This window comes from Lingula anatina, chromosome 7 (genome assembly GCF_051362555.1).
Source record: "Lingula anatina isolate TDL-2025a chromosome 7, LinAna3.0, whole genome shotgun sequence".
In the NCBI taxonomy this organism is placed as follows: Eukaryota; Metazoa; Brachiopoda; class Lingulata; order Lingulida; family Lingulidae; genus Lingula; species Lingula anatina.
This window is the reverse complement of record NC_141773.1, coordinates 14,525,115-14,546,319: the sequence shown is the minus strand read 5'-3', so window position 1 is coordinate 14,546,319 and position 21,205 is coordinate 14,525,115. Positions and strand designations below refer to the sequence as shown.

Sequence of the window (21,205 nt, the reverse complement as noted above, 5' to 3'; positions counted from 1 at the left end):
CATCCGTAATTATTTTTTAATAAAAAATTTATCCAGCATAAAATATGTTTAAGAGATATTTCCTTTGGTTGTTAGTTTTTATGAGATGAGTAAGAGGACAAAATGACAGAAAAATATTTTAGGTTATGTAGTTTAAAAAAACTTAAAATATAGGCACCAAATCTTTATGGTCGGAAAATATGAGTTTTGATTAACGGTTAACCAAGTATTTTTTTGATATTTCACGTTTTTACTTTTTAACATGTAATACTTCATGTTGAAAAATTGCTTTAAAAAATATTCTGAGTGCAATATGCCATAGAAAAAAGAATTCCGTCTGCAATTCAATGTTCACGTTATTGCAGCTTTTTTTAAATATCGTATCCTTTAAAGTTATCCAAGTTATAATTAGTAACTCACAGAAAAATAATTGTAAATTTTAAAACAGTAATTTGTTATTTCACTCTTATATTGAAGGCGTGCTATGATTTTAGTGAAATGCAACAAATATTAATTCATTAATATTATCATTATTATTTCTTCCCAAATCTACTTAAACCAATGACTGGGATTGAAAAGGTATAACCCGGAATTCAATTTAAACTGATTAGCACTAGATCCTTCCACATCACTCCATGTATGGCACAATCAAATACAAGTAACTGTTTGGATAGGCTAAGAATTAATTATGTAAAGAATTTAACAACAAAAAATACATATTTCACATGTTCTGGTAAACATGAACAGGCCTGTTAAACAGACTTGTATTAAATACAAATGTAACTGTTTTCAGTGTCACTTATGCACTCTGCAATGTCAGAATGACAAAGGATGTTCATACAGCACGTTTTCCTTGTATTAATTACATGTATCAAAGACTTTACTCAGTAGTGCATAATGTCAGTTTTAATAAAACCAATCATAACTTTCTTACCCTGCTTTAAAAAAAAAAAAAAAAACACTACTATTAGAGACAGTCATATTTAGAAATAATGGACAAAAAATCACAGATGTATAGACCATAATATTCTACATGATAGGATGGTCTTTGAAAATAACAGGATAAAATTTGAAATAACTCCACTTCTAGGAATCTCAACAATAGTTATGTCAAAAAAGTAAAACTCTCTCTCACACCATATTTAAACATCTACATTCCTGCTACTTATAAACATCCATAAGAGACTGCACGCTGAGTGCTTTTTTCAAAGAATTGAGATCAGTTGTCTCCCAAGCATAAAACACTATGTTAGTTGTAGACTGAACCATGAGGAAACCATTGTCAGAAAATCTTCCCAAAATCCCGTTGGCTTCCAGCCAAACAAAGGGAGCAACTGCTGCTGTGGTTAATTTTATCTGATATGTTTGGGAGTCTTTTTGTGTCACTGTTGAAATCTGAAATATGAAAAAAAAGTCTAAGAGCTAAATACTTCTGACTCAGAGGTAAAGAATTCTAAAACCAAGGTGTAGCTTCTAATATAAATTAAGGTGTAGAATATAATGCACTTCTTTATGTGAAATAAAAAGTTTATTGATGAATGACAAATCACTGGTGACATAATTTATAATACAAACATGATATAAATATGCTCGTAACCTAATTTTCAAAATTTTTGCGTACACGTACATGTGCCTCAGTACAGGTGAATTTCAAAATAACCATCACTATCAGTGCTTATCTACTCATTTTGTTATACAGAGGAAAACATACACCAGTGAAAAGCTATATTATTTGCCAAAGTAACTGCAAGCAAATAAGGCAAAAGAAAGTGACTGAAAACTTACATAAAAAAAAGTCATGAACACCATTTTTAATACTTTGAAATGCAATAGAAAGCCTGTTGCTAAACTTACCGTTACATTTGGCTTCTTCATCCCAACTGCTGTCTTCAAGGGGACAGGTAAAACCCAGTTTCTCACCTCAGTGTGGACATCATTCAAAAAGAAAAAGAAAACACAGTGCTGCAGGCTGCTGCATTTGGCAGTCTTCAGCATAGCTGTGACATTGGCTTGAAATATCTGGCTAGCTGCTACTTTGGGCTGTGAAAATTAAAATATTTTTATATCATTAACTGGTATACCCTTTCCAAAATACTCTTTAGAACATTCAACAGGGGTCTATAGGAATCATATAGGATTCTATGGGGCTCTGTAAGAATTCAATTGCCTGCCCTATAGGAGTCCTACCTAGGGCATATGTCCTATAGGACCCTACAGGGTTTGGGGCCATTTTCTATAGGACATCCAAAAGGACCCTAATAGGAAAATTCAGTAAGGGTGGGTGGGTGGGTGGGTGGGTAGGTAGGTAGGTAGGTAGGTAGGTATGTAGGTACGTACATACATACATAATTGCAGGGGGTAATGTACTATATTTTACCATAATATCTCATTGAATAATACAATCAAATTACTCAAGAATTCTATAATTAAAACAGCTAAAAGGAGAAAAAAAAATACTTACAGCATCTACTTTTTGTGTCCATGTATAGAGAGGTTTTAAGTTGTCCCAGCTATAACACTGAATGTACAGAGTGTTACCAGACTTCTGTAATGCCCTGCCTGATGACAGTGTGTCCACAACTAAGACAACCTTGAGCACAGCGCCATCTATGTATGGTGAAACCAGAACAGGACTGAAGAAATGCCTGGCATAGTAGTGAAGCATTTTCCATTTTCCACCATATTCTGTTGCCAGTAAATAAAACCAACAATATTATGCCACACATTTACAATCATTAATTGATGTAAATTGACTTATCGTGTAACTTTGTGATTTTTTTAAAACTGTGTTAACTTTTTTAAGTCTCAAAGCCAGAGGGAGAAGTAGGGGGGGCGGGCTTTTTATGAGAAAAGCAGTTTTTGTGCTATTATGTCAGAGAACCTTGGCTAAATTTTGATTCAAAATGGACAGATCACACACACCCCAAACGGTTTTCCACAGGCTTGATAACTATGAATTAATCTGGAATTGACTGAAGTACTGGTAGACCAAATTTCAGACCAATATCAGATTAAACTTTTCTTTGAAACAGCCCTATAAGCTTACTGTACCTATGGATGCCCATGAGGGTGCTTGCCATATATCTTGTAACTGCCAATAGAGGGCTCCCATGGTCATACCAACACCATTTACCACTGTGCTCTGACTTCTACGAAACAGCTCAGTTTCTGTCTTTATGCTCATGGCCTGGTTTATCTGAATAACACGGCATAATGCCATTATTATAATATATTGAGAATCTGTGGTTTATCCAACAGTAAATATCTGCCATGTTATTCTTTTACTTCAGACCCTAAGTCTGCATCATTAAAAAAACTTAATTCAGTGTTGGGATAAAATCTTACCATATTTACAGATAGGTGTCCAGTATTTTGGATATAAGACTGAAGGTAAATATGTATATTATTTAATTATAATAATTTAAACTACTGGACAACTGTCTTACCTGTGTAAGATATATGTAGTCTTTAAACTGCTGGACTGGATCAGGGTTAGATGGTAGATTTAGATAATATCCCAGCTGAGTCACCATCTGCTTGTTTCCTAAAATATAAAATAAAGTTCTTGAATAAAAGTTTGGAAGATTTTGGTGAGATGACCTGTGTGAACTTAACTTTTACCAGGTGAATTATTCACAGATTTATCCAAGAGTCCCATGAGAGTCCTATGATCCAAATACCTTTGAAGTTATAGTCCTTCTTGTAGTTCACCCCTTTTGATGTACCTATTCACGGAGCCAAGAATGTATTTCTATTCATAACATAACTAAGATCAAAAGTGTATACTAGCACAAATTCATAGTTTTTTGAATGGAAATTACAGCATATAGCAAAACAATATCATATTTTAAGTTTTGATCTGATGAATATGAAAATAATACCAAGGTACAGTAGTACATGTTGAAATTTTCATGGCTGTAAAATTTCATGAGATCTGAATACTGATAACTGAATACCACTGCTGTCTGCGATGAGGTGGTAGAATGCTACGACAGATGGACAAGCTGATTTTTTAAAACAGAACACTACATTTATTTCATTGAGGGGTACGTTTTAACAGTTACAATCACAACAACAACAAAAAACATTAAACCTACCATCACCATGATGTTGCCTGTGGTCACAAAACTCGCTGTTGTAATTCCAGTCCTCTGTGACGCTGACTTTCTCCAAATTTTCAAAAGATGGCCAAGCCTCAAAGCCATACTCCGAACAGAAACGAGGGATCTGATAGTGATTCCACTCCCAACTTTTAGAACCATAATCATAATGATGTACTGATGGGGAAAGGAAAAGAATTTATGGGTATATAATTCTTGTTTAAAAATATTGCTGAAATAGTGGAGTACATATTGAAGGTTAACTCTGGCATATATAAAGCAGCAAATTATTAATAAAAATAAAAATTTAAATCAGGTGCAAAAATTAAAAAAAATTAATAAATATAAAAAACTCACTGTCACCAAAATGGATGTCTTGTGGTTGCTTAGCAACCCATCCCTCCTGCTGAGTCTCAATCCCATTGGATGGAGAGGAGGGAATAAACGGTCTCGTTCTATCCAGCTTTTGTGTTATATTCATAATATTGTCAATATACAAAGTGACATAGTCTGCCTTATACCTCTTGAAATCTGTTATATTATACCTAAAATTTAAAAAATATATATTCAGCTGTTCTTTCTGACAAAAGTTCTCACATTAACTACATCAATATAGGCCTACCAGTAGAAATATGAGCTATAGATATACAGGTAATAAATAAAGAAATCAAGTGTCCTTAATTTAATTCAGTCATTGTGTATAATTATTTAAAATTGCTTTACTTATTCAAACATAAAAGCATTCTTTTTGGTTAAATTATTCAATTAAACACATTTTGCATGGTTCTTGGTATCAAAAACAACTATGTTTTCTCATTTAACAACAAAAATGCACAACAGAAATGGCAATAATTGTGGTTCATAACAAAAATGCCATTAATTAACATGGAAATGATTTTAAAAGATAACTAGCTTGAAGTATGTGTTCACTGCAGTCAGGCTAGAATAAAAAATTTACAGAAAAAGTCACCATTTCACTGTTACAAACACATCAGTTTTTTTTTGTTTTTGTTGCTAAAAATAATGATACTCAAATGAGCCAAAGGGTAAGTGGAAGATATAATTTCAAAAGCAAAAAGAAAAAAAAATTCAAAGGTGAATAAAATGAGGAATTGAAAATAGGGCAAAGCCAATCAATATTTTCTTCAGAGGATCACTGAAGCATTTACCAGTCAGTCATTAATCCCCATTCATTTTCATTATTCCCACTCCACAGAGCTACAGAGGGATGGTGCTGTAATCGGAGCACCTGTAAGGGACATGGTGAATTATCAAGAGCAATTGATCAGATAAGCTAGATATGTTGGTGTGTAGGGCACACATAGGAAATTTATAGCAAAAATTATAAATTAAAAACACAGCGACTACAGCAGCTGGTCCAAACCAGCTTTCAATTGGCTTGCTAGAAAAGCACCTATAACTGAAAGTAAAACAAGTCTTAAGCTTGACAAATGCGCATAGCCTTGATGTCCTTTGGAATTCCAAACAGGTGTTTCACCTTCAGGTTGCAATAAGGTGAAAGATACTGTTGCAATAGAATATACAACTGAAACTGATGGAAATCCTGCGCTTGACATGATGTCTGCCAGTACTCTGAACAGGTGCTTCACATTCAGGCTGCAATAGGGTTCCAGGCACTAAAATCTATTGGGGGTGGGGGAAGGGAAGGGCAGGGGAGTGGAGGAGAGGAGAGACCCTTGGTTACCCACAACTGCATGCTCAAATGCCAAAATCACTTGCGCTGTTTATTGCCACATTGTTTTCAAGATTGATGCCATAAATTTATGTTAGCAAGCAAGCAGCCTGTCAAGCAATGATACACATCTCACCAGTTGTTGGCAATAGCGCCCTCGTTCTCATTGTTGCCGCTCCACACTGCTATGCTGGGATGCGCCTGGAGGCGCAGAATCTAATATATTGTAAGAAAAACATCAACAAATGCAACTTGTATTTTCAAAACATAATTTGCAGTATTTATCACTTTGTAGATAGAAATAGACCAAGTTACAACTGATGATGACCCAGCCAAATTACTTCAGCTGTAATAGGCAAGTAAATATAACTGCATGCAGGTAATTTTTTCATTTTATTACTTTTAAAACAAACTATAATATTTATATAAACATGCAGGCTTAATGTAGCACTCCCTGCTCAAATAATAAAAATAAAAACAAAAATAGTGACAAAAGATTGAAAGGAAAAAAATAACTAAAATAATAATTATTATTTTATAATAATAGCAAAAACAAAAACAAAGAAGCTCATTCACTTGTTCTATTTCCTTCTCACAATAAACAACTTACTTGATGAGTAACTTCTGTCTGTATACTGTCCAGGAAGTACTCATCTACAGGATACAGAGCACAAGCAAACATAAAGTCCTGCCAGATAAGAATACCCAGTTCATCAGCCAGGCTGTAGAATGTTTCACTCTCATATATCTGAAGGATGACAAAACCGACAGTGTTGATCTCCAGCTAAATTAATTAAAAGCAGTGCCCCCAGTTTTAAAGAGAGTTGGGAACTAACCTAAAATAGCTACACTAGTACTACACTGCTCAGACTTATGCAGTAGTCACATATGCTGGCCAGACTGCTGGAAATTATGCTAAACCTCTAGTAATATATATGAACCATAGCCTCTGAAGTATATTATTTTAATATAAAAACATCATTCCCTTGTATATTTCAGGGGCAGATGGAGGCCATCTTCTGGGTCTTCCGGAATACGATCAGAATTTTTCAAGTTTACATTGATGGGCACCTATTTTTTTCTGTCAGAAGATGGAGGATGAATCAACAAACAAAATAATATAGAAGACTGTCAGAAAATTTATCTGGATCCGCCCCCGTCTTTGTACCTACCCCACCACCCCACACTCTCAGCATGTTCATGTGCACTGCCTGTGCTGAGGTTAACAGACTGCGTAAGTATTTTGGGGTGAGCCTCTCCTGGAAACTGTCTGCAGGGATCCAGTTAGAACCCTTCATAAAGATTGGTTTGCCGTTGATTTTAAAGTAAAATGAGAGCCCTGAAAAAGATTCAACTTGCAATGGATTTCTGTAAAAAAAAAGGTCAATTTTAATTATGATTAAAACTGTGTGAAATTTGCACTTATGTGCAGACCATGAAAACCATGGACATGTAATTAAGGCCGAGGACATGGAAAAGGTCAAGGCTGTTATGTCTATGCACAAGTGTATGTGTGAAAATTATTTCTGTAACAACTTCTTTGGTTGATCTCAAAATGACAGGTGGGGTGGGGGGGTAGTATATATTACTTCTAGAAAATGAAAATTGGTTAATTTTATCACATACCACTTGCATTTGGTATTTTATCCTGTATCAATTCTACTGTCCTGAAGCCAACTCTCACCCTCTTGGCAGTGAGTTCACTGGTAGTCTGGCTAGTGAACAGCACTTCTACATAATACAACGGCTGTTCACCATGTCCATTCGGCCACCAAGTCTTCACTTTACCCTGAAATAATAATAAAACTCATCATTTCTGAACCAGCCAGAATGCAGTGCATTTCAAGTACACAGTTTTAAATGGAAACATTAAAATGATTTTAAATACTAGAAATGGGAATGTTTGGCCATTAAAAGACACCTTTTCAAAAATCTGGACAAACATAAATTGGGTGACAATTAAAACAATAACAAGAGTTACTGTTCTTTTTGTACCAAAAATGGATTTTCCTGGGGTAAACAACAATTTTACCCATACTTACCAAAGTTAGTCTCTTTTTTCCTAAAATGTTTGTTTTTTAAAAATAATCTTTTAAGAGATTACATATTACAGAGGGTCATCTATGGAGGTCACGTGGTCTGATGGCAAGCAAAGATTCCAGAATAATTGTACTAACCGCTATTTTTGTGGTAAAATAGAATTTATTTGTTTGTCATGAGTTGTTTGCAATGTATTTATTGTGAAATATAGATCTCACACAAAAAGTTGTTATCTTTAAAGGAACTGAAACAATTAAAACAAAATCTCTTTCAGCAGGTGTATATAATGTAAGTCCAGCTCTCTGTGTGTGAGAGAGAGAGAGAGAGAGAGAGAGAGAGAGAGAGAGAGCGCGATCACAAAATTAAAAAAAAAAAGAATTTAAAAAAAAAACTACCTTATCAATTTTCAAAGTTACAGTGATATTCTTCACCCCGCCTCCCACAGTGGTGGACACTTTCTGTACTAGCCCCACGTCAGGTACCCTGACCTCTAGAACACCAGGGTACTTGCCACTGCCATACAGGTCAAAGAAAGTGTTCACACTGAGCACCCAAGAACTGTAGTCACCCACTGGAATACAATAATAATAATATTTATTATTATTATTATTATTATTATTACTATCATTATTATTATTATTAATACAATGCTGATAAAAAGCAATTTTTCATTGAGAATTGTTTTTAACTCTTTTTTTAAAATTTATTTACCAATTAAGATAATTTTTGTCAGTAAACATTATTAATTTATATTTTTTGCAAAAAAAGAAAACACAGTGAAAACTCGAAATTAGGATTTTAATGTATTAAAATACATATTATATGAATGCGTGATATTTGTCTAATCAAACATTAGACAAACTTGTACTAATTTATAAATATATACATTCATACTAGCTATTGTCTCTACTTATGCACAAACAATGTAATTTTTTATCAAATGAGAAAAAATAGAAGACCATTTCCATACCAGGTTTTGTTTCCACCATAACAGCATCTATGACAACTGAGTTTGATATTTCAACACTGATATTTTTCCTAAGGTAAAAAAACCAAACTGATGTTAAACTATAAATTCTGGTAAGTTTTTAATTTATCAAGTGATTGACTTAACTGCACTGGTCTATTTCATAGATGAAAATCAAACACAAGCCAAATTGTCTGAATTGGGAAAAATAACTAAGTTTGCAGGACATTAGAAAAAAAAAAAAAAAAAGCACACCTAATACTCAAACTCACCATATTCCTATAGTAGGGAAAGCTGGCCCCCAGTCCCAGCTGAAAGAACACTGTTCTTTCCTGATGAAGTTCACATGGCACTCCCCATGCTGGACCTCTGGGGGACACTCAGGGGGCACCTTGTATTCCCAGTGTTTACTTGCCATGTCTGAGGCATACTTCACTGGAGACTGGTACACTAGCTTCACCTCATTTGGGCCTGCCTTTTATAGCACAATAATATTGAGTTTTACTTGACTACATATATGTATAGTGCATACATGAATGAAAGTATAACCATACCCATACATGAACATGTAATGTATAATACAATATACATGAATAATGGTACTTATCGAACATATTTTATAAACATGTATGATTATGAACTTATATATAAATTTCAAGGTTTTAAAAAAATGAAACATATACCTCATATGTGTGTGTGTGTGTGTGTGTATGTGTGTGTGTGTGTGTGTGTGTGTGAACTATATGAGTATGTGTAACAAGGTTAAACTTGAAATAATCTAGATAAAGGATACATAACAAGTGATGATATAATAGGCCTTCTTATCTATAAATCTACCCATGAAAATGAAAGCTAATTAGTCTGTACAACACTTGATAATTTAAAAACATTTTATGCTTGACGCAATTCATAACTGAACACATAAGGTTTATAAAAAGTTACCTTTATTAGAACTGGTGCTGATTCATCTTTTACTAGCATATTCTCAGTAATGTAAAGTAATCATTATATAAACTAATATCCATATTATTTACATAATAATTATACCTGCAGAAAAAAAGTCTTCTATATAAATAAAATAACTTTTTTTCAAAAATGTCAAAATACCATTATTTTTCAAACATATATATACCTTTAAGGTGTGCTTGATGTCAAACTTGTATTTGACAAACATGTTGATTGATTCTCCAACTTTCTGGTTATTAACATAGACAGAAGCCACAGTATCCAAACCATCACAAACAAGTTTGATTGAAGAAGCTTTCAGCATTGGTGAGGTAACTGGAAATAAACAGGAAAAAATATCACAACAGGATATTAACAAAATACCAATATGAACTAACAAATTTCTGAAATATATTCACTTAGAGAGCTAATTTATCAGAATGCCAGATTTATTTCAAATGGTAATGATCTTTTTTTGTGTGTGATTTATATACTTCTGTATGAGCTTATTGCAGCAATGATGTCTTATACGTCCTTGTTTGCAGTAACAATTTCCAAGCTTGAACTGACAAACTCAAAATCATAGCCGTTTTTGTTTTTACAACTTTCAATAAGCTTTTAAAGACAAGTTTGCAGATTACACCTTTTACACCAAGGTGTACATCTACTAAGTTGAGACCTGTGCTATCAAAATAAATGAAAATCTCACAGAATGTATCAGTGCTAGTACTGTAAATGATTATTATCATTTTTTTCATAAAGTTCTAAATCATGGGCAAACGTGGTCTATAAGACCCCCCTCAACCAATGCTCTTCCTGTGCTTATGACTGACACAACTGGAATAATGCAAGCTGCATGTATGTGAATGTAGGGATGGAGGTTAACCCCCCCCCCCCCCCCCAACACAACCACGCCCATTTACACCTTTGCCTTGAAGACATTCATATACTAGCAGTACATGTTCCAGGTACCTGTAAATGTTCTTGTGAATGTCCAGTCGTCCTTGGACACCCATCTGTATTCCTCATCATTGAACCTGTAGTATGGGTCCTTCAGGGTGCCGTTTTTGATCAGATCTGTGTATATACTGCCTGGCACGGTGGAGGACACTACAATACCTGAAACCAACATGATCTCCTACAAGCGTGACTAATCAACTGCTTTAATTTGTGAATGTTACATAATGAGTTTATAATAAGTGCTGATTGGATTTAAATAGCTCAAATACGCACGTTTCAACACCAAAATTTATTCTGCTACTATACTGGTTTTACGTGAGACATGCAGTGAAACTGAGGCAAACAAAATGTGCGACATGCAGGTATACTACCGGTAGTACATCGGGACATCAAATGAACTTCAACTTAGTTATTTGTCACATTCAGAGCAACATTGAATCGATAAGCTATAAATTAATCTCATGTGCTAAACATGTCGACCTACTTCCATTGCTACTCTTGGCAATCCATTCCCCGTTTAGACTGATTTGTGTATGAGACAGTGTGCACACAAAGCAGGAAATTAGAAGTAATAAAACTCGGAGGCCCCCGAGAGCCATTTCACCCTGCTTTCGTCTTGTCACGTGAAATCGCTGTATTTTTTCAGTGTTCCAAACAAAAAAGAGCTTAAGTGTGGGCCAGCGACTGGCTTAGTTGAGTTTTAGGCTAGGATACTAGATATCTTGGATCCTAGGTGTAGTTTTCGCGAATACTGTTAAAAAGTGTATTTCCAATTTTTAAAAATGCTGTGGTACAAGTTTATATAGCTCGACTCGTGAAAATTTTCTAAGTGGGATAATGAGCGAGCAAAATCATGTGACCTGGTCATTTGTACGCCGTACGTGAATTGCACGGTGTGTAGTCCTGTAGGATTAATGGAAGTCGGGGCTCCCATATGATAAGTAAGTTAGTGCAGGTTAGGGTTAGGAGGAGTATTGGGGTTAGTGCAAGGGACGAATATCGCCTGTAATACCATTCCATGCTGTATACCCGTCACACCTGTAGGGGCCCTATATAGCTACTAACCCGACACGTACTAATAGGCAATGACGGCAATGGGCGTAGTTTTTTATGTTTAGGAAATTACTCCCAGTCAGAAAATTGTCTACATTTTTCTGATCAATCTTCCGATAGGTCTCTTAGTTTGGTGGGAATAGGGTAAAGAAGCAAACGAGTGAATTGATAAATAAATAAATGATTAATCAAACATTTTATAAATATAGTAATTTAGGGATGGGCATTTCACGGTGTAACGCAAAAAAGGGGGCATGTAACATATCTCTATGGGGTGAACGCCTGGCTAATCCACCACATCTAGGGTACTGATATTTGAGGTCAAAATATAAAATTTGTTTTGGGTTACGTTTTTAGAACAGAAAGGTCAAAATCTAGAACTCGTTAGGCTTAGACCCCATTCCCACAGATTTTAGATCGATCTATCCCTGTGGGGAGTCTCACTAGATTACAGCCTTTTTTTTTGTCTCACTAGATTACAGCTTACTAGTAGGCGGGACAGACGCTTAAGCCGGATTATCTGACAGTAATCTAGTGAGACTGCCCACGGGATAGGATAATCTAAAATCTATGGGAATACGCCCTTAGAAGCATAGTAGGCCCCTACCTACCTGTATAGTACTGCGGCGAATCCAGGGCTCTATTCCCATAGATTTTAGATCGATCTATCCCCGCGGGGAGTCTCACTAGATTACTTTCAGATAATCCGACTTAAATGTCCGTCCCGCCTGCTACAAGCTGTAACGGGGTAATTAACTTTCGTGTCCGCCCGGCTGACAGCTATTTAGCGTGAACCCCCAGGGAGTTAGGTCGATCTAAAGTAGGTCGATCTAATCTATGGAAATGGGGTGCAGGATTACTTGAAGGGAAATGGGGTCCGCGGATGCAAAACCTACCGGACCGTTGAAGGGCCCCGATTTTTTTTTTTTTTTTTTTTGGGGGGGGGATGGGTATTTTAGAGAGAGAACAGTGCCATTTGGAACGGTTTAGAACTATGATTCAGCCAATCAAAATTCTAATTTCAAGAGGGGACCATTGGTGTGATATTTTCAGAAATCGAAGGGAGGGTCAGGACCCCCCTGAACTCCCCCTAAACCCGCCACTGATTTTAGAACATCTTGAGGTCACAATATACCTTTATAGAACTCATTTGAAAAGTCCGTACATGTGTGCCAGAACGCCTTATAAATACTTAACGATACTTCTCCCCCCCCCAACAAAAACACACACATTCACACACACACGCACACACGCACACTCACACATGTATGCGGACCTTTTCAAAGTCGTCCCCTTTTCAGCGATTCCTAGGTTGCCTTAGGGAAGGGCAACTTTTGTCAAATAAAGCTATGGTTTCTAAGCAGCTACCTTAAAAGTCTCACACTGCCAGATAACGTAACGTCAAAGAGGACCTCAGGTACAAAGACTTCATTGCAGGTTTTATCCAAGCAGTTACTTGACCCAATTTTTAGAGCAATCACAGTACAGGTACACATGTTGATGGCCCTACATTTTGACCTGCGCCGAATGTGAGTTAATCACCCAAACACTCGCCTCTTGGTCGTATTTTTGTCTTGAATACAAAAAGGTTCGGTGCATCACGGTGCAAGTGAAAATACCAAGAGGCTTAGCAACAAAATTGATTCTTGCACTTAACTCTCAAAGCTGCGTTGATTCTTGACCATGAGTATTCGAAGTCTGTTCCCCGATGTTCATATCCCAGATAATGTAACTCTGCATCAACTCGTGCTCAGACATACAGAGAGCTACGGAGACCTTCCTGCAATCGTAAGTACAGGTACTGATAGGATTACGGTGAATGTGTGGGTGTACAGGTACCAGTTGGTGACATTTACTCTCCTACTAATTACCACAGAGATGGAGCCCATACATGCACAGTAGTACAGTGGTGGGTCCGCGGGGTAAAGGGGGGGGGGAGGGTCGGAGGGGAGGGGGTCGACACAGCAGCAGTCACATATATATGCCTCTCCCGGCCCACGTTAATGAGGTTCAGAGATTCTAACGTTTCCATCTCAAATGAAAACAGTACACATTGTAGCAAAAATTAATTTATACACGCGTGTGTCAGGGGCGGATTTAGGCCGTCTTCTGGGTCTTCCGGAAGACGGTCAGATTTTCAAGTTAACATTGACGGGTATCTAATTTTTTCTGTTGGAAGACGGTCAAAATTGGAGGATGAATCAATAAAGATAATTCGGAAGACTGTCAGTAAATAGCTCTGGATCCGCCCCTGTGTGTGTGTGTGTGTGTTGGGGGGGGGGGGGGGGGTTGACACAGCAGCAGTCACGTGTCGCTCTCGGCCCACGTTTATTAGACCCCATTCCCATACCTAGATCGATCTAGCAGGATCGACCCATCTCGGAGGGGTTTCTCGCTCAATTGCTTTCAGCTTAAGCGGCTTAAATGCCTGGCACGCTTACTGCTAAACGATAGTTAACCCCTAGCAGATTAAGTAAGCGTGCCTGACACCAGAGCCGCTTAAGCATCATTATTTATTTATTTATTTATTTCATACTCACATACACATCTTCAGATTGACGGAGCGGCCAAAAAGACAATCACGCACAGACAGCTCAAGGACTATGTCCGGCGAGTGACCAGTGGTCTGGCGAGGGCAGGGCTGAGGAAGGGTGACGTGTTCTGTATTTATACACCTAACTGCCCAGAGTACATTATAACCTACCTGGCCGTGATCAGTGCAGGGGGAAGCTTTACCACAGTCAACCCCGTGTACACATCGTGTAAGCATTTATGATGATAATATTGATAATTTAATTAGCCTTTTAACATAAATTGTTGACATTGTTGCTCAGAAAAGATTTATGGTGATAGTATTGATTATTTAATTAGATTTTTACATAAAATGTTCAGTTGTGTTATGCTATAAGAATAATGCAGTGATTCACCAATGCCAATATTTTCTTGGTCTTCAAGGAGAGTATGTAATGCTTCCAGCGCTTTTCCTCCGTTTCTCTTGAATAGACTTTATTTTAAAAAGATGATTCACCAGGACAGCCTCATTCCTTTATGAAATCGAAATATTGGAGGGAAGGAACAATTTTAAATACTAACTGTTGATTGAAGACAACTTGAGAAGAAGGAAGTTTCCTAGCCTCAGTCCAGCCCACGCATCTATGGACTATTATTCTCCACTTTGCTTCTTTTTTGTCTTTCTATTTCGATCACCGCCCCCTATCCGAATTTTAATTTGACTCATTTCCTTACAAATGACAAATATAATCTGATACAGGCTTAAGGAAGTAATAAAACTATTATTTACAGGACCCGTTAATTGTATTGACTCTACAAATTCGCCAAGTCTGTTTCTTTTTCTATTTTTCAGATGAACTGGATACACAGTTAAAGAATTCCCAAGCAAAGTACATTCTCACCATACCCAGCCTGGTGAAGAATGCACAGGTCGCCGCCGGACACAGCGGGAACGTTAAAGTAAGAACATAAGTTATTATTATTATTATTATTATTATTATTATTATTATTATTATTATTATTGAGAGAGAGAGAAAGACGAATGGATGAATGGAGGGAGGATATTAGCCACATGGAATCGAGTTACTATTATCTTACAAGAACTGGGATAGTTTAAAGGAATTCTAGTCACTAATAAAACCTGGGTACAGCGTGTTTTTATCAAGGAGAAACTTGTATTTTTATCACCTGTCTCTTTATCTTTTTTTTCAGGAAATCTTTGTTCTCGGGGAGGCGCCAAACTGTCGCTCGTTCTCAGAGTTGATGAACGACCCTGGGGACGCGTACCCCACCAACCTAACCTTCAATCCCATGGAAGACGTGTGTGCCATACTGTACTCTAGCGGCACTACAGGGCTACCCAAAGGAGTGATGTTGACACATTACAGCGTCGTGGCTAATATTTTACAGTAAGTACTACTAGAGCTCATCGTTTTTAACGGAGGTCGTGGCTGAAATCTTAATATTGCGTACAGCAGTACTGTTTTAGTGTTAATTTCTTCCTTCTGAATGCCAGACTTCAATTTGAATTGATCAATGGCGCTCTTGGAACAAGCCTGCTACGTGCACTTTTGAGGAAATGTGGAGTAGTCATGAACGGCTTTGCATGGCATCTTTTATGGTTCATCTTCTAATGATAATCTGTCGAAATAAACCTTTGATTATATTAAACTTTAAAACACTTGCACACTATTTGCTAATATATGAACACATGTTTTATTAATACATTCAATTGATTTATTACTACATATATAGTCTGTCTTATAAGACAGTTCATCAGCTTATTTTTTTAACTGAAAGAGAAAAAAACATTCCCGTTTCAGAATGCAAGGCAATGCCATAGTCCGCCCCCCGGGATCAGACAGATCGATGTCCGTATTGCCTCAATTCCACACATATGGTCTCCACTCCGTGTGTATGTGGTTATACACTGGGCAGTGCATGGTCATCTTGCCTCGCTTCGAGCCCGAATTATACCTCAGTTGCATTCAGGAATACCAGGTACACTGTAGATATGCAGCGCAGACCTGTAGTTAGTCATCTTAGGGACGGTTCCTTTTTTGTAAAGGTGTACTATTTTTTACCTCCTTAGTTGATCAAACCCGAAAAATGGAGCAGAACCTGGAACTTAGGTCAATTTTTTTTATTTTTTCAAAACTCAAAGCGTACAATAGAAATATATGCACTTCACACACACACACACACACACACACACACACACACACACATTTGTACTCGTATAGAACCCATTGCATTTATAATTTGATTTAGGGCAGACCTTTTCCATCCAAAAGGGAGGATCTTTCGAATCCTCAGCCCCCCCCCTTCCCCCAACTCCTCCCCGCCGATGAATTGCATTTTATGTAGATTTCTGTTTGTAAAGTAGCGACGGCCTTTGGATGACAATATATAAACTTGAATGACTCAGTCTCGTTTACTTTATTGTTAACAAATATCAATATTTTAAATTCAAAATAAGAATCCATAGATTAAGAGTTGCGTGTGAATTGTGCTTGAAATTATAATTGAACATATAATGTCTTTGACCTGTTTCAGAAGATTTTATAATACAAACAAAAAAACTAAGTCACTGCATGGGATCAAAGGATTAACTTTTTTGTTAGGTCACATTCCTACCCCTCGTGCCGCCCTTGGTGTTGTTCCTGGCGAACCATCCCCTGACGGATAAATACGACCTCTCCAGCGTCATGGCCGGAAGCAGTGGTGCAGCCGCCCTCAGCGCGAATTTGGCGGAGAAAGTCCAAGAAAAGATTCCAAATTTACTACTAAGACAAGGTGATCATAGAAATATACACATTAGAGCTATTTCAGCTGCATCTTAGGTCATGTGATGTTTCTATACTACTTATGCTATTATACCACTGGTAACAATTAGATTTTAATACCTTCTTGCTAAAAAGAATGGAGCATCTCAATAAAAAATCAATGATGTTTTTTTCATTAAGGACAAAGTTGAGAAAATATTTTATTCCACTTTCGAAACTTAACCTTTTTTCAAAAGCCAAGAACATCAGTGTTTTTTTTAATTCAAAAATTTGCTCAGAGAAAAATTGAGAAAAATTATTATATCTTTAGTTATTGAAATATTTCATATTTTTAGCAAAAGTCTGTAATCACGCATAACTAATGTGGATTGTTTCGTGTATACTAAAGGTTATGGCTTGACGGAGTGCAGTGTTGCAGCACTTGTGGCAGGCTTGGAGTGGAAAGTGGGTTCTGTCGGCACACTCCTACCTAACACAGAGGCAAAAGTAAGCCACAGGGTCGTAGGGTGTCAAGGATGGGGAGGGACATTGCCCCCCCCTCTCCTGGATTTTTGAAAAAAAATTACACGCATCCTTTTAAACTGTTAGCCTTTTCCCTCCTCCCAGTCCGCTCGAATTCTCTTAAATTAGGTTAGGGCCAGAGGCGGTATAATTAATATATCTGTATGTATGCTGTAGGCCTTCAACACAGCCACCATCATACCCCCCCCTTTGCCCACCCCACCCACTTCACCCCCACCCCCTATCCCAGATCATTTTCTCACCCTAATGCCTTAAATGGCATAGGTCTCTCTCTCTCTCAAGCAGCCAAATAATCACTCATTTTACATGTTCTGACATAGAGAGTATGTTTTTACGCACACATTAACCGCATCACCTTTCATCTTATTTATCACAACCCTATAGGACGAAACATGCTCAAGTAGGTTTTTGAAGATCGTACTTTAGTCATAAAGCCCCCTGTAGAAACTATGTTCTATTTTATTAATCATTTATTTATGTCGGTACAAATGCATTCTTTACAATGACTTTACTCCAACAATACAATTACTACAATACAAAGACTACAATTGAAAATGAGAAATAAAGACTGATATGACGAAGAAATGTAAATAAATGACGAATTCTACAGGTACAAATTACATCCTATATCAACATTTCAATGAATATCAACTTCGGCCATACCAATTTTCAGATAATCGACCTGAAAACGGGGCAGCCCCTGGGCGTGAACCAGGAAGGTGAACTCTGTATTCGTGGACCACAGATTATGAAGGGTTACCTGAACAACCCGGAAGCTACCAAGAACACAATCGACAATGAAGGCTGGTTACATACCGGTAAGCAGCCCCTCTGTGCGTAAATGAAAATGAAATATATTAAAAAAATTACTATGAAATTCAAACATGCTACAGCAGACTCACATAACGAAGACATATGAAAAAATGTACGAAAAAAATTATTTTAAAAATTCAAACATGCTACAGCAGATCTAATTGTCATCTTTCAACATTGTTACACGATTAAATAATTCAGGTACATGTAAATTCAGAATTGAAATTACAATTAATTTCAGAGTTTCCTTTGGTTATCTAATTTTGTGTCGTATCCTGCCGTATTCTGATACATTATATACATGCATATATACATGCATTATATTATAATAAAATGAAAATGAAATTAATTTTTACTCATTAACAGTGATGATTAAATTCGATTATTTTCGGATACTAATTTACGCCAGTCTCTATGATAGAGTTTTTGCAATTCACATTCGGAAACTACGATCAGAGTTAATTCTACCTCGCTGTCTGTCAAAACACCGTATTCATTTGATGCAAGGAGTTGATGTACCGGTAGCTCCCCCCTCTTTAGTCTGAACACGAGATTTTATAAAAGTTTTACATGTAGCTGCATGCCGATCGAAGAATCTATCATAGTATTTGGAATTTCCATTTGTGTAACACATGTAAAATTTAAAAAAACATTCTTATTGACTTTTACATTTGTCCCACATACGTTCTGTCCTCTCACTAACCACACAGTACCAATTATTCTGTAGGTGACGTCGGCAGATACGACGAGGATCAACATTTCTGGCTCGTGGATAGGGTGAAAGAACTCATCAAGTATAAGGGTTTTCAGGTATTGTAACAAACGTACTTACCTTTCTGTTGTGTAGTAACGTTTCCAAGCTAAGTCTACCTGCGTTGGTTTAAGTGATAAAGTGACCGATGCCGCAGCCATAAGTACAGAGTACACAAAGCATGCTGAGGCTGCCTTGACGCTGCACGAAAAGGGTGGTAGTGAAGGGTGTTGTTTTGACATGGACAAACAGCCTCCTATTGTAAAAGAGAATATCGTGTTTGTTTTATTCGTAGTCGAGCCAATGGTCCCGGTAATCTAAACTGGACCAAAAAGTTAAAAATATTTACCTTAGCTTATACATTTATTTTATAATTATTAAAAATAACGATGTTTCCGAGCTTTCTGGGCGAGTGAATATAGGACACCCAACGTAATCTATCAGTCGTAGTCTTTGTGTATTCTAGTATAACTAACGCAGCAAGGACATTTGACAAGTTCAAAATTTCCTGTGTGCTTGTATTGCTTTTTTATCTTTCTTTCTTTTTTTCTTTCTTTCTTTCAGGTTCCTCCAGCCGAACTGGAGAACGTGTTGCTCTCTCACCCAGCTGTGACCGATACCGCGGTCATTGGGTTGCCAGATCAGGCAGCAGGGGAGATCCCTAGGGCCTACGTAGTGCCCGTGCCTGGGTCGAGCGTCACCGTAGACGACATAGAGAAATTTGTTAGCGGTGAGTCTTTTTCGCTTATCTCTCGCTCGTGGACATAGTGAGAGTCTTTTTTTGTAACAAAGTGAAGAGGGATATTTTATTGTTCAGTGCGGTTATTTGTGAAGATCTGAATAAGTTAATATATAAATTTATGATTTTGCTGATTTATGAAATTACAGGTTGATTTGAATAAGAACATATACCGGTACTGGAATTGTATTAATCAAGGGATAGTCACCATAAAAAATCATCTTTACAGCCTTTACATGTAATGTGTATAAATCTAAATAATAGTTTGATTTTTCATATTACAGAAAGGGTAGCACCATATAAAAAGCTTCGTGGAGGTGTCGTGTTCATAGATCGTATTCCAAAGTCACAGAGCGGCAAAATTCTCCGCAGGGAGCTAAAACACCATGCCATGGATGAATTAAAGGCCAAGCTGTAAACGCTCTCTTCGCCGGTAGTGCCAAAATTCGTGATTGGGATGAAAATTTTCATTTTGATCGAAGTCATGATCCGACGTGATGGTCTTTGACGTTTTTCTTTTCAAAATACCCTCGTTTTCGGTCCGTAGTTTGTGCATTCCTATTATGGTGCTTTTTGCGCATACTCTGAAGAAAACCAAAGACATGATTTTTTTTTTGTTTTTAGAAGAGGAAAACTCTAGAGTCAGTCAGTTGATTTTTGAACAGAAAGGCTTGATTTTCTTTAAAGGCGCGCACACATTACAGTACAAGGTGCTCTACTTTGATACAGATAGCGTTCTTCTTGATTAACTTTACAGCAAAACGCGAAAATATAAAAAAAATAAAGTGAAAAGTGAGATAATTAAACAGACATAGGCACACACGGGTATAAAGACGAAATATGAAGAAAGTAAGACTTGAATGACTTTTTTCGGTGATTCTTTAAAATTATCATTCAAAAGCATATCAAAGACACATCCTATGCATTGTATTTTATTATTATTATTATTATTATTATTATTATTATTATTATTATTATGTTGTTGTTGTTGTAAAAGTTTATGAAAAATGGACGTTTGCAAGCGAATTTACGTTACATCATGTTAATAAAATATACATACGAAAGGAAGTTTTTTAAAGCGGAAACACGTAATTGACAAAACCATTCATAGAAAGTGAAAATAAGGTTGTTATTAGATAGTTGAAAGTAATGTTAATTGAATATGACATAAGTGCAATACTGATATCAAATAGCTAAGTGAGTCATTGATAATAAACAGGCATAAAAATAAAAGGAATACTGAGGCTGTGTTCAGATTAAAAGTTATCCGGATGGATTCTCGCTTAAAAGTGCTCTCAATATAATCTGTCCCGCCCCCTCCAGAAGCTACGGGGGTAATAATCTTT

At 36.7% G+C, this 21,205-nt stretch overlaps 2 protein-coding genes across 3 annotated transcripts; one reads left to right on the top strand and one right to left on the bottom strand.

Annotated features, from left to right (window-relative positions):
* Positions 1-493: 493 nt before the first annotated feature.
* On the bottom strand, positions 494-11,340 carry LOC106156122 (beta-mannosidase). Of its 2 annotated transcripts, none has more exons than XM_013531230.3 (17): positions 11,169-11,340; positions 10,697-10,843; positions 9,912-10,060; positions 9,052-9,254; positions 8,783-8,850; positions 8,208-8,383; positions 7,399-7,561; positions 6,945-7,111; positions 6,383-6,520; positions 5,909-5,988; positions 4,437-4,624; positions 4,077-4,256; positions 3,426-3,523; positions 3,031-3,175; positions 2,441-2,664; positions 1,834-2,019; positions 494-1,374 (listed from the first exon to the last, which is right to left on the bottom strand). In XM_013531230.3, exons 1-17 carry the CDS (start codon positions 11,281-11,283, stop codon positions 1,141-1,143), a joined length of 2,661 nt encoding a protein of 886 aa, XP_013386684.2. In that variant the 5' UTR covers positions 11,284-11,340; the 3' UTR covers positions 494-1,140. The 2 variants fall into 2 exon arrangements, with proteins under 2 accessions (XP_013386684.2, XP_013386685.2); XM_013531231.3 differs by lacking the exon at positions 5,909-5,988 and adding an exon at positions 5,249-5,328.
* A 1,879-nt stretch (positions 11,341-13,219) lies between these two features.
* On the top strand, positions 13,220-20,824 carry LOC106159499 (uncharacterized). The gene is made up of 11 exons (XM_087018353.1): positions 13,220-13,525; positions 14,292-14,499; positions 15,102-15,208; positions 15,461-15,657; positions 16,072-16,249; positions 16,873-17,044; positions 17,423-17,520; positions 18,230-18,374; positions 19,097-19,179; positions 19,685-19,850; positions 20,144-20,824. Exons 1-11 carry the CDS (start codon positions 13,421-13,423, stop codon positions 20,275-20,277), a joined length of 1,593 nt encoding a protein of 530 aa, XP_086874479.1. The 5' UTR covers positions 13,220-13,420; the 3' UTR covers positions 20,278-20,824.
* The last annotated feature ends 381 nt before the right edge of the window (positions 20,825-21,205 follow it).

Coding starts and splice junctions, on each gene's coding strand:
- LOC106156122 (XM_013531230.3), bottom strand. CDS start 11,283: ATGGCTCTCGGGGGCCTCCGAGTTTTATTACTTCTAATTTCCTGCTTT. Junction 7,562..8,207: donor TAACTTTGAAAATTGATAAG/GTAGTTTTTTTT, acceptor TTATTATTTCAG/GGTAAAGTGAAGACTTGGTG. Junction 6,521..6,944: donor TGAGAGTGTGGGGTGGTGGG/GTAGGTACAAAG, acceptor GTCATCCTTCAG/ATATATGAGAGTGAAACATT.
- LOC106159499 (XM_087018353.1), top strand. CDS start 13,421: ATGAGTATTCGAAGTCTGTTCCCCGATGTTCATATCCCAGATAATGTA. Junction 17,045..17,422: donor AAATTTACTACTAAGACAAG/GTGATCATAGAA, acceptor TGTATACTAAAG/GTTATGGCTTGACGGAGTGC. Junction 17,521..18,229: donor TACCTAACACAGAGGCAAAA/GTAAGCCACAGG, acceptor ACCAATTTTCAG/ATAATCGACCTGAAAACGGG.